This window comes from Heterodontus francisci, unplaced genomic scaffold (genome assembly GCF_036365525.1).
Source record: "Heterodontus francisci isolate sHetFra1 unplaced genomic scaffold, sHetFra1.hap1 HAP1_SCAFFOLD_1313, whole genome shotgun sequence".
NCBI lineage: Eukaryota > Metazoa > Chordata > Chondrichthyes > Heterodontiformes > Heterodontidae > Heterodontus > Heterodontus francisci.
Window position 1 is genome coordinate 68652 of NW_027140412.1, and position 12809 is coordinate 81460.

The 12809-nt window shown below is 58.0% G+C and overlaps 1 protein-coding gene across 3 annotated transcripts in view; it reads left to right on the top strand.

The window, feature by feature from the left end:
* LOC137359644 (kinesin heavy chain-like) overlaps positions 1-12113 on the top strand; it is a 79618-nt gene extending 67505 nt beyond the window's left edge. For 2 of the 3 annotated variants that reach the window (XM_068025450.1, XM_068025449.1), the window contains exons 25-28: positions 180-333; positions 1226-1308; positions 11552-11650; positions 11946-12113. In XM_068025450.1, the coding sequence (XP_067881551.1) occupies positions 180-333; positions 1226-1308; positions 11552-11650; positions 11946-12037 (428 nt within the window). In that variant the 3' untranslated portion in view covers positions 12038-12113. Of the gene's footprint in view, positions 1-179; positions 334-1225; positions 1309-3959; positions 3988-11551; positions 11651-11945 lie in introns of all 3 variants that reach the window. The other variant, XM_068025451.1, reaches the window with a different exon arrangement.
* Positions 12114-12809: the final 696 nt, after the last annotated feature.

The following is a 12809-nucleotide window of genomic DNA, read 5'->3' on the forward strand; positions in this document are numbered from 1 at the left end:
GAGGGTCGGTAACCCGAGGGACAGGGATTTAAGATAATCGGCAAAAGAACCGAAGGGGGAGGGGGGGGGGAAATGGGGACTAATTGGACAGATCGTTCAAAGAGCTGGCACAGGCGCGACGGGCCGAACGGCCTCCACCAGACCCCGCGAGGTTCAGTGACTCTGCGATTATCTTGCAGCCAAGCCCGTGCGCCCCGGACACCACCCGGCCTGCTCTCCAGTCAGCAGCTACGGGACCCGCCACCCAGACACCTGCGCGTACAGCAACACGCTGTTTCAAACCTGCCATCCAATGTTCGTGCCCGGTCTGTTGGAGCACTCGAGGGAAAAATAGTAAGTGTCTGGGGCCTGCGGGGGAAAGGTTTTGGGGTGGGGTGGGGTGTGGGAGGGGGAGGGGCGGCGGTTCCCAGCCGCTGGGTTCGACTCCTTTACCAAGATGGCGAATGGGCCACTGTAGCTCGGATGCTACCTTGGCCACTGTGGAAGCTCCTCGAAGCCTCAAGGGTCCGAGGAGAAAGGCACCCCAGGATTTGTCTTAAATAGTCAAGAGAAACGGACTATTCGGCCAAGAGGTCAGCGGTTTTAACGCTGTCACGATGTTTGGCCCGGGATCTCCACTCCTGATTGCTATTCGGGAATCCGGCGCGGCCGCGATGCCCCTCCAGGTCGAGGGGCCGAACGGCACCCCACCCCCAGCCCCCATCCCGGGTCAGGTACCGGAGGGTGGCAGGTGGAACCAATCTCCCGACACGGCTCACAACGAGAGGGGCAGGGGTTAAGAAGAAAGAAGAACAAACTTGCACTTGTACAACATCCCTCGTGGCCTCAAGACGTCTCAAAGCGTCTTGCAGCCAATAAAGGACTGACCCTCCGACAGTGCGGCGCTCCCTCAGTACTGACCCTCCGACAGTGCGGCTCTCCCTCAGTACTGACCCTCTAAGTGCGGCGCCCCCTCAGTACTGACCCTCCGACAGTGTGGCACTCCCTCAGGACTGACCCTCCGACAGTGTGGCTCTCCCTCAGTACTGACCCTCTGACAGCACAGCAGTCCTCAGTACTGACCCTCCGACATCGCGGCGGCCCCTCAGTGCTGCCCCTCTAAGTGCGGCGCTCCCTCAGCACTGGCACTGGGATGTCGACCTGGATTATGGAGCTCGGGTCTCTGGAGTATGTGTGTGTGTGTAGATTGGGAACAGTGCTGAGGGTCTGTTTCTCTCTTTCCAAGCTCTCTCAGTGCAAGCTGCTCAAGTGGAACATTGTCCTCCGGAGATAGCTTCGACTTGTACCAGAAACAAATCACTGACAATGGTGAGTGGCACCTTCAAACTCACTCACTGGGCTCACCGCCACTACAACCTCAGTGTTTCATTCTGGGCTCACCGGAAAGTGAGTGATGGTAAAGTGCAGGCCCCTGGCTGGTGATGCATAAAATGCAGACGAGTGCAGGAGAACATAAAACGCAGGCTAGCGCAAGTACCCAGGCAGGGGATGTGTAAAACGCAAGCTAGCGCAAGTACCCAGGCAGGGGATGTGTAAAACGCAAGCTAGCGCAAGTACCCAGGCAGGGGATGTGTAAAACGCAAGCTAGCGCAAGTACCCAGGCAGGGGATGTGTAAAACGCAAGCTAGCGCAAGTACCCAGGCAGGAGGTGTGTAAAACGCAAGCTAGCGCAGGTACCCAGGCAGGAGGTGTGTAAAACGCAGGCTAGCGCAAGTACCCAGGCAGGAGATGTGTAAAACGCAAGCTAGCGCAAGTACCCAGGCAGGAGATGTGTAAAACGCAGGCTAGCGCAAGTACCCAGGCAGGAGATGTGTAAAACGCAAGCTAGCGCAGGTACCCAGGCAGGAGGTGTGTAAAACGCAAGCTAGCGCAAGTACCCAGGCAGGGGATGTGTAAAACGCAAGCTAGCGCAGGTACCCAGGCAGGGGATGTGTAAAACGCAAGCTAGCGCAGGTACCCAGGCAGGAGATGTGTTAAACGCAGGCTAGCGCAGGTACCCAGGCAGGAGGTGTGTAAAACGCAGGCTAGCACAGGTACCCAGGCAGGAGATGTGTAAAACGCAAGCTTGCGCAGGTACCCAGGCAGGAGATGTGTAAAACGCAAGCTAGCGCAGGTACCCCGGCAGGAGGTGTGTAAAACGCAAGCTAGCGCAAGTACCCAGGCAGGAGGTGTGTAAAACGCAGGCTAGCACAGGTACCCAGGCAGGAGATGTGTAAAACGCAAGCTAGCGCAAGTACCCAGGCAGGAGGTGTGTAAAACGCAGGCTAGCACAGGTACCCAGGCAGGAGGTGTGTAAAACGCAGGCTAGCGCAAGTACCCAGGCAGGAGGTGTGTAAAACGCAGGCTAGCACAGGTACCCAGGCAGGAGATGTGTAAAACGCAAGCTAGCGCAAGTACCCAGGCAGGAGGTGTGTAAAACGCAGGCTAGCACAGGTACCCAGGCAGGTGTGTAAAACGCAGGCTAGCGCAAGTACCCAGGCAGGAGGTGTGTAAAACGCAGGCTAGCACAGGTACCCAGGCAGGAGATGTGTAAAACGCAAGCTAGCGCAAGTACCCAGGCAGGAGATGTGTAAAACGCAAGCTAGCGCAAGTACCCAGGCAGGAGGTGTGTAAAACGCAAGCTAGCGCAGGTACCCAGGCAGGAGATGTGTAAAACGCAAGCTAGCGCAGGTACCCAGGCAGGAGGTGTGTAAAACGCAAGCTAGCGCAGGTACCCAGGCAGGAGGTGTGTAAAACGCAAGCTAGCGCAGGTACCCAGGCAGGAGATGTGTAAAACGCAGGCTAGCGCAGGTACCCAGGCAGGAGGTGTGTAAAACGCAGGCTAGCGCAGGTACCCAGGCAGGAGATGTGTAAAACGCAAGCTTGCGCAGGTACCCAGGCAGGAGATGTGTAAAACGCAAGCTTGCGCAGGTACCCAGGCAGGAGATGTGTAAAACGCAGGCTAGCGCAAGTACCCAGGCAGGAGATGTGTAAAACGCAAGCTTGCGCAGGTACCCAGGCAGGAGATGTGTAAAACGCAAGCTTGCGCAGGTACCCAGGCAGGAGATGTGTAAAACGCAAGCTTGCGCAGGTACCCAGGCAGGAGATGTGTAAAACGCAAGCTTGCGCAGGTACCCCAGCAGGAGATGTGAAAAACGCAAGCTTGCGCAGGTACCCAGGCAGGAGATGTGTAAAACGCAAGCTTGCGCAGGTACCCAGGCAGGAGATGTGTAAAACGCAAGCTTGCGCAGGTACCCAGGCAGGAGATGTGTAAAACGCAAGCTTGCGCAGGTACCCAGGCAGGAGATGTGTAAAACGCAGGCTAGCGCAAGTACCCAGGCAGGAGATGTGTAAAACGCAAGCTTGCGCAGGTACCCAGGCAGGAGATGTGTAAAACGCAAGCTTGCGCAGGTACCCAGGCAGGAGATGTGTAAAACGCAAGCTTGCGCAGGTACCCAGGCAGGAGATGTGTAAAACGCAAGCTAGCGCAGGTACCCCAGCAGGAGATGTGAAAAACGCAAGCTTGCGCAGGTACCCAGGCAGGAGATGTGTAAAACGCAAGCTTGCGCAGGTACCCAGGCAGGAGATGTGTAAAACGCAAGCTTGCGCAGGTACCCCAGCAGGAGATGTGTAAAACGCAAGCTAGCGCAGGTACCCCAGCAGGAGATGTGTAAAACGCAAGCTTGCGCAGGTACCCAGGCAGGTGATGTGTAAAACGCAAGCTTGCGCAGGTACCCAGGCAGGAGATGTGTAAAACGCAAGCTAGCACAGGTACCCCAGCAGGAGATGTGCAAAACGCAAGCTTGCGCAGGTACCCCAGCAGGAGATGTGTAAAACGCAACCTAGTGCAGGTACCCCGGCAGTTTGGGGAATATCAACCTCTCAGTTTGCTAATTACTCTCTGCCTTTCTCTTTTTCCGTTTTCTCTCTCTCTCTTCCACCCCGCACCCATTCGCTCCTCCTCTCTCTCTCGTACACAGGCAACGAAACCGACATCAACGATAACAGGTGAGCAGGTTCTTTAGCACAATCCTTCCCCACTCTGTCTCATCATCTTCTGGACCGCTGCCCCTAACAAGCAGCTTCTGTGTTTTTAAATAAAAAGGGACTGGGTTTATGACTGGGCATTCCAGAAAATTCTAAAACATGACCTGCTGAAAAATGTGGCAGGCGGTATTGAGTTAAACCTCAGCGACCTACAACAGGAGTAAGGCAGGGAAATAAATCAGCCAGGGTTTCTACCCCTCATTTCCTTGAGGGGACAGTGTAGAGGGAGCTTTACTCTGTATCTAACCCCCGTTTTTTTTTTTTTTCTTTTTTTTTTCATTTTTTTTTAAGCTGACCTTTATACCCCAGGCCCCTTTTATATATTTTTTATGTCGAGGGGGCCTTTATTCCTCAGGCCCCCTTTATATACACACTTATATTTTTAAAATAACTTTATTAAAACCAGATTAATAAACAAAAAAAAACTCAAATTAAAATGCCATTCTCGGCGTCGACAATGCACTCCAGTCCCTGCGGTGGCCACCGGTCGCGGAAGGCCTCAAGCGTACCGGCGGACACCGCATGCTCCTTTTCCAGGGACACCCGGGCGCGAACGTAACCGCGGAAGAGGGGCAGGCAATCGGGGAAGACGGACCCCCCGACGGCCCGCAACCTGGACCTGTGAATTGCCACCTTGGCCAGGCCCAGGAGCAGACCGATGAGGAGATCCTCCTCCCGGCCCAAGCCCCTCCGCACCGGGTGCCCAAAGATCAGGAGCGTGGGACTGAAGTGCAGCCAGAATTTGAGGAGCAGCCCCTTCAGATACTCAAATAGGGGCTGCAACCTCGCACACTCCATATAAATGTGGAACACGGACTCGTCCAGGCCGCAGAAAGTACAGCTGGCCTGGGAGTCCGTGAACCTACTTAAAAGCCTATTGCACGGGACTGCTCTGTGCAGCACCCTCCACCCCAGGTCCCCGATGTAAAGGGGGAAGACTCCCGCGTAGAGAGACCTCCATCGGGGTTTCCCCTCGCCGCCAGATGGCAACGCGGACCGCCAGGGCGTGTCCGGCCGGCTGATGAGGGCGAGGAAGTGGAGAGTGTGCAGGAGCAGCCCATACAGGAAACCCCTCCGCGCCGATTGGAATGGCACGGAGGGCATTTCCGAGAGGCGGCTCGGGTTGTGTGGGACCGGCTCCCGAGGAGGGTTTCGGGGCCTGGGTCCGATGAGCAGTTCCGGCCGAGCGGGAGTCAGCTCGGCCGGGATCGCTCCGCACTCCCGAGCCCCCTCGCCACCCGCAGTGAGGGGCGTCCCGGGGGTTTCGGCTACTCCTCCGCCCGCCGGACCGTCCCCGGAGTCGGCCGCCCGGACAGCCGAGGCGCTCTCCTCCGCCGGCGGGGGAGCACCCTGACTGGAGGCGACCATGTTCCAGACTCGGAAAAGATCCCGGTAAAAGACAGGCAACTCCCTCAGAGAGGCGCGGCTAATGGACTCCACCGGGAGCTGCGTGTCGTCTTGAAGGCAGTGACACTGGCGGAAAAAATACGTCGCCAGCGCACACCATCTGGGAGGACGCTCGACGTACAGGTATCTCTGCAGGGTCCGAAGGCGGAGAGTCGCAGCCTGGGTGCGGACGCACACCAGCGACTGACCACCCTCCTCGATCGGGAGACTCAGGACCGCGGCAGAGACCCAGTGTTTCCTCTTGCCCCAGAAGAACTCGACCAGTTTCTTCTGGATCTTGGTGGCAAATACAGGGGGCGGGGCCAAAGTGACCAACCGGTACCACAACATGGAGGCCACCAGTTGGTTTATGACCAACGCTCGGCCCCTGTAGGAAAGCACTCGGAGCAGTCCTGTCCAGCGCCCCAGCCGAGCGGTGACTTTCGCCTCCAACTCCTGCCAGTTTGCCGGCCAGGCTTCCTCAGCGGGGCTAAGGTGGACTCCCAGATAGAGGAGGTGCGTGGTGCTCCACGCAAAAGGTGTCATCTCCTCCGGCAGGGAGTCCACCCGCCACTGACCAACCAGGAGTCCGGAACATTTCTCCCAATTGATCCTCGCGGAGGACGCGGCAGAAAAGGTCTGCTGGCAGTCGCGCATCCTCCGCAAGTCAACGGGATCTGTGATTGCGAGGAGCACGTCGTCGGCGTAAGCCGAGAGGACGTCCCGCATGGCCGACTCGCGCAGAGCCAATCCCGTCAACCTCCTGCGAAGCAGGCACAGGAAGGGATCCACGCAGATGGTATACAATTGGCCGGACATGGGGCATCCCTGACGCACTCCTCTCCCAAAGCGAAGGGGCACCGTCAAGGACCCGTTAACTTTGACTAGACACTCTGCGGCGGCGTATAAAAGTCGGACCCAGGCCACAAAATGCGGCCCGAGTCCGAAAGCGCGCAGAGTCCCGTAAAGGTAATCGTGATCCACCCTGTCGAACGCCTTCTCCTGATCGAGGGAGAAAAAGGTGACCGACTGACCAGTCCTCTGGGAAAGATGGATCAGGTCCCGGACCAGGTGGATGTTGTCCTGGATGGACTGGCCCGGGACCGTGTAGGACTGGTCGGGGTGGATCATGTGGGCCAGCACGAAGCCCAGACGGGGAGACATAGCCCGGGCAAAGATCTTATAATCCGTGCTGAGGAGGGAGACCGGAAGCCAGTTTTTAAGCAGGCGGAGATCGCCCCTCTTCGGCAGCAGGACGATGACCGCCCTGCGCCACGAGAGGGGCATCTCCCCAGTCGCCAGGCTTTCCCCCAGGACCCGCGCGTAATCGTCCCCCAGGACGTCCCAGAACGCCCTGAGGAACTCCACGGTCAACCCATCCAGCCCTAGGGATTTGCCCCTTGAGAGCTGGTGGAGGGCGCCAGTCAGCTCCGCCAACGTGAGCGGAGCCTCCAATCCTTCAGCGCCCTCCGGACTGACCTGCGGCAGGTCCTCCCACAAAGCTCTGCACACATCCTCGCTGGACGGATCCGGAGAGAACAACGCACTGTAATAAGCACGGACCAGGAGGCCCATTCCCTCCGGATCCGTGATGGAGGATCCGTCGTCGGCCAGCAGCTCGACGAGCTGCTTACGGACCCCCTGCCATTTTTCCAGCGAGTAGAAGGGTGAGGCGCGGTCCAAATCTTCCAGGATCTGGATCCGCGACCTCACATACGCGCCTCGGGACCCTATGAGCTGCAGGTCCCTCAGCGCGCCCTTCTTCTCTTTGTACGCCTGCCACAGGGCCGGGACCATGACGGCATGACCGAGGCGGGACTCCCAAGTCGAGCACCTCCCTCTCAAGGCGCCCGATCTCGGCCTCCCGCCTCTTGGTCGGCCCCTTCGCGTACTCCTGACAGAAGACGCGGATGTGAGTCTTGCCCACATCCCACCATAGCCTCAAGGAGGGGAAGCCCCCCTGCTTCCTTCTCCAGTCGGCCCAGAATCGACAGAACGAGTCCCGAAATCGCACGTCCTCCAGCAGCCGGTTGTTAAAGTGCCAGTACGCGGACCCCGCCCGCGTGCGGAGCGGAGTGAACTCCGCCCACACCAGGTGGTGGTCCGAGCATGGCACCAGCCGCATGGAGGCCGCCGAGACGCGGGAGACGTACACCTGCGAGATGTAGAGGCGGTCGATTCGCGACCCCCCTCCTCCAGACCTCCACGTGAAGGCGCTGGAGTCGGGATGGAGATTCCGCCAGACGTCCACCAAGTTAAGGGAGCTGATCAGTCCCCTCAACTTCTCCACCGACGCTTGGCCGCGCTGGGGACCGGAGCGATCCCCCACCTCGAGGGTGCAGTTAAAATCCCCCCCGAGGATGATGCACTCGCCGCTATCGATGGAGCCCAAGAGAGCGGACACTTCTTCAAAGAAGCGCGCTTGCAACGCGCCGGGCCTGGGCGCGTACACGTTCACAAAGTGGAGCGGCACGCTGCCCAGGCGAACGGCAAGGTGGAGCAAGCGGCCCGGCACTAGCTCCTTGACCCCCAAGATCTCCGGCTGAAAAGTCGGGGCCAACAAGATAGCCACCCCACTAGAAATAGGGGTGAGGTGACTCATGTAGACCCCACCCTGCCACTCCAGGAGCCAGGTGGCTTCGTCTCCCGGAACGGTGTGGGTTTCCTGCAGAAAGCTCACCGCGTATCTCCCTTCTCTAAGGACTGAGAGATTGTGAAATCTGCGGTGAGCCCCCTTGCTGCCATTGATGTTGAGGCTGGCTATGGTTATCTTCATGTCAAAGGTACTTAAAACCCGTCACCAACAGCTCACTGTGAGGAGGGAGTGGAAGTGCACCTGGCCTTCCACTCCCCCAGCAACCCATTGAGGAACACATGAAACCGGCGCCTCTCAACCAGTTTCACGCCCGCGCGCTTGCCCGCTATCTTCAGGGCAGCACGGACGGACTGGATGATCAGCGCCAGATTCGACCAGCGGTCGAGGGCCAGCTGAACTTTATTGCGGCAGCCCCTGCAAACCGCGAGGAAATCCCGGAGTTCCGCCGTGGGGATGAGAGGAGATTCGGTGGGAGGCACGAGGGACTCCACCACCTCACTGGCGATGGAATCAAGATCATCCTCCGTGCCCCCCACCGAATCCCCATCCTCCTCCGGGTCGTCACCGCCAGCGGCTGACACATCCACCACACACTGTGGGGCGGACATCCCGGCCGCGCCAGCTGGTCCCGCCTCCGTCACGATCCCACCCCCAGGATCGATGGCGGAGGAGTCCTCTCTGGGTTCTATTGTAAAACTGGAGCCTGTGGGCGCCAGCAGCCCAGGACCCCCCTCCACCTCCGTCCCCAGGCCAACGAGTGGTCCGGGGAGACATAAGATCCCGACTCCGGAAATCCAGCCGGAGCCGAGACCGGAGGCGGAGAGAGGAGGCCATCCCCCGCTCTGCCAGCACCCACAGGTCCAGCAGATGGGGCAGCATTCTCAGTTTTCACCAGGTCGGGTGTCTCCTGGTTGGTGGTGGACTCCGGCTGGGAGGGCTGACCCTCTGGGGCGTCGCCCTCCCCTTCATTCAGGACACCCGACCCAGTAGCAGTGGCAGAATGGGCGGCGTCCCCAGGCTCCCCCACCACAAGCAGGGCCCCACTTACTCCTTCAGGAGGGGCCTCATGTACCGGGGCCTTCCCCTCCTCTCCATCCTGAGGAATAGGGAGCTCCTGCCCGGACTTTGCAGCCTTGGTGGTGGCGGTAGGGGAAACCTGAGGATCCGAAACAGGAGACAGCTCCCCTCCAACAAATGGGCCCTGCACCTCAGGGCCCTGTGTTATTTCTGTGGAGGGGTGCCTTCTCCTCTTTTTCCCACTAGGGCGCAGAGGCTCAGAGACCTCCATGTCATCAGATGCCTCCGCCTCCGCACCCTTTTTTTCCTTTTTAGTCACCCTGGGCCTGAGCCCAGCGCTGGGACAGGTGGATTCCATGGGAATGGGCTTTGGGCTGAGCTCAGGCTCGGGTTGAGTCAAAGTGTCCAGGGGACGCGCCTCATGATGTTTCTTTTTTCCCCGCGTCTTCCTTCTGCTCGGACGGACGCTCCCCTCCCCGCCGGAGGCTGTGAAAACCACAGCCTCCGGAACCGACTGAGCGGCGTCTATTGGATGTGTGGGGGGAGTGGGAGGAGGTGCTGTGGAACCACTCTGGGCCGCCGAGGTGGAGCTGGCGGCCGGGAGGTTGGGGCAGTTCTTACGAACATGCCCCACCCCCTTGCAGACGTGGCACCGCGCCCCATCCGAGGTCCAGAAGACGCGGTAGGCCGTCCCCTGAAACTCTATACCGAAGTGGCCCTCCAAGACCTCCTCCCGCGCCAGCTGCATGAATAGCTGGCGGCGGAAGGAGTAGACATGTCGGAGGCTGTGCTCCCGAAGACCGAGCGGGACTGGGGTGATCCCTGACCTCACCTCCCCCAGATGGTGTCGGTGGGGGAGGAGGATCTCATCAGGAATGAAGGGTGGGACGTTCGACAAGGTTACCCGATGTGCAGTGGCCCCCAGAGGGTCCACTGGCAGGAAAATCCCACCCATTGTGAGCCCTGTACTTCGGGCGAGGGACACAGCCCGCTCGGTCTTCAGGAAGAACACAGCCTTCCCATACATCTTTGAGGCTGCAACAATGGCCGAGGGGCCGACAACCACGGCCATTGCCTTAACACAAGCCTCAATAGTCATATTAGGATGAGTGTAACTCTTCACCCCATGCTTTGATGTCAAGATTTTAAATGGTGACGGGGCCACAGGAGCAGCTGTCGCAGCTGCTGCAGCATAGGAGGGCCCCGCCACCGGAGAGGACTGAGAAGTCATGGGGTAGAAGAGTTACAGGCACTTTGCTGAGAGAAAAAAAAAAGAGCAAATACAATAAATCAAAAAAGCAACATTTAAAGGATGTAGCACTGGGGAAGAGGCTGAGGGAGAGGAAGGCCAGGAGGAATCAGTCTTTGTTGGTATTTTAAAGAAGTCTTGTAGCTGGTCTTCCAGTTGGGAGGGTGGGGTGATGTCTTCACCTGGGTCAGCTGTAAGCTGCCAAGGCACACGCCTCCTTCGATGTTCAGATAAGAGAAAAGAGAAAAGTCTCTTCACCTGGGCAGCTCCACCTGTCCCAGGCTTAGTAGTTGGGGTGGGGAGGGAGCTCCCTATCCAAAGATGTTAAACACAGGAGCTCCCTATTGAACAATGCAGCCCCACCCAAGGTCTTCAGGTCTCTTCTTTCCCCACCCCCAACAATCAATGAAAAAGACTTCAGGATAAAACAAACTCACAAAAAGAGCTTCCAGTTCTCTGCCTTCCTTCCTTTGTTGAAATTTGGAAAAAACTTTTGTTTCAGTCTGAATCTCCCTCTTGCAGCAGTCACACAGCCTGCAGCCTCCAACCTGTGCACACAGCCACAGTCAGCTGCACCTCGTTGATGCACTCAGGCTCCCAAATCAGAGAGCAGCCAATCCCAGTGCTGTACCTGTCCTGGGAGTGTTTGATGGGGGACAGTGTAGAGGGAGCGTTACTCTGTATCTAACCCCCCCGTACTGTACCTGTCCTGGGAGTGTTTGATGGGGGACAGTGTAGAGGGAGCTTTACTCTGTATCTGACCCCCGTTTTTTTTTTCTTTTTTGGGAGCTTTACTCTGTATCTAATCCCTGCTGGGAGAAGCTGGGATTGTTCTTCCTCGGAGCAGAGGAGGTCAAGGGGGAGATTTAATCGAAGCGTTCAGAATGAGGAAGGGGTTCGGATAGAGTAGAGAGAGAGGGAGAAACTGTTTCGGGTGGCGGGGAGGGTCGGTAACCAGAGGGACACAGATTTAAGATAATCGGTAAAGGAACCGGGGGGGGGGAGAGGAGGAGAATTTATTTTGAACGCGGGGAGTTGTTGTGATCTGGAACGCGCTGCCTGAAAGGGCGGTGGAAGCAGATTCAATAGTAACTTTCAAAAGGGGGGGAAATTGGATAAATACTGGAAGGGGGGAGAATTTGCAGGGATGTGGGGGGAAAGAGCAGGAGGGGGGAGTGAGGACTAATTGGATAGATCTTTCAAAGAGCCAGCACAGGCACGACGGGCCGAATGGACTCCTGCTGTCGCTGTATCACCCTCTGATTCTATGATTGCAGGAGTGACTCCCACTGTGGCTGCGAAGCTGAGGACCAGTCAAAAGTCTACGTGTTTCAGCAGGAGACGGCAGCAAGCTAACGGCCAGGCTCCGAGTGCAGGTACCCACCGCCCCCCCCCCCCACATTCCGCTTATGATCGCGGGCCCGTTCGTAAGGGGGCCCCAGGCAGCTGAAGGCAGGACGGGAGGCACGCAGAGATCTCGGAGGGTTGTATGGGCTGGTGGAGGTTACAGAGATGGGGAGGGGGGAGTGTGGGAGGAGGCCGTGGGCGGGTGGTGGGGGGGATGGGCGAACAGGACTCGATGTGAGTGGTGGGGTGGGGAGCTGGTGGTGGGTGGGGGAGGCGCGGAGGGGTCTCCTGCCACCTGTAAGTTTTTGTTCCATCCATTTACAGGTCCTGGGACGGACGCTTCAAGGCAACGACTGACCCTGCTCCTGAGCCCATTGACCGATTTCTCCAGCTCTCCCCGTACATTGTTGTTTTGAGGAAAAAGAAAACCCCTTGTGTATTGTCCTACCTTCACCCTGTGTAGCTCCCCCTTTCTGGCGAGTGTGTCTTGATGTACGGGTGGCAGGGGGGGGGGTTCAGTGGGGGGAGGTGGGGGAAGCTCCTGTTGCCTACACTGCCCCCCAGTCTCCCTCCGCAAGCTTTCCGATCTATGCTTGCAAGACGGAAGCGCTCGTTCTCTTGTCTGCCCCTGGCTAGTGGCGTGTGTGTGTTCGTCTTGTTCCCGTTCTTGTCCGTGCCTGCTCCCAGCACTGGCGTGCTCTGCGAGAAAATAGTTTTCTATCTTATAAAGTAGGTTTTTTGAATACTTTGGGGAGTTGGGGGGATTTGCCCCAAGCATGAAAACTTGGAAATGCAGAGCGAAGAAGAAGGCCTGACCCAAATGCGTGACTCGACTGCTGAAGTCTTCCGGGTTTCCGAACCCCCCCCCCCCCCGCCCCCTCAAATTTTCCTTCAATTTTCTTATCCTGGGCTTCGCGAACTTCGAGTGGTGAGCCCCCCGCCAGAACGAGGTGATGGCGCGTAGGTTAGTTTGGATCAATGTGACGCCCTGGCGTGCTGTCCTAGATCATTGTGGTACCGAGAGAAGGGGGGGGGGCTCCCTCATTCCGGATCCGAACGATATTGAGCAGGACAGCAGTGTTATTCTAGAACACCGGCACCATCACGGAAAGCCGCATGGCTGTAAAGCTGGTGTGCTGCGGTGCGGAGTTATCCTAGGTCCGGGTGACCGCTCGCAGGACGGCGCGT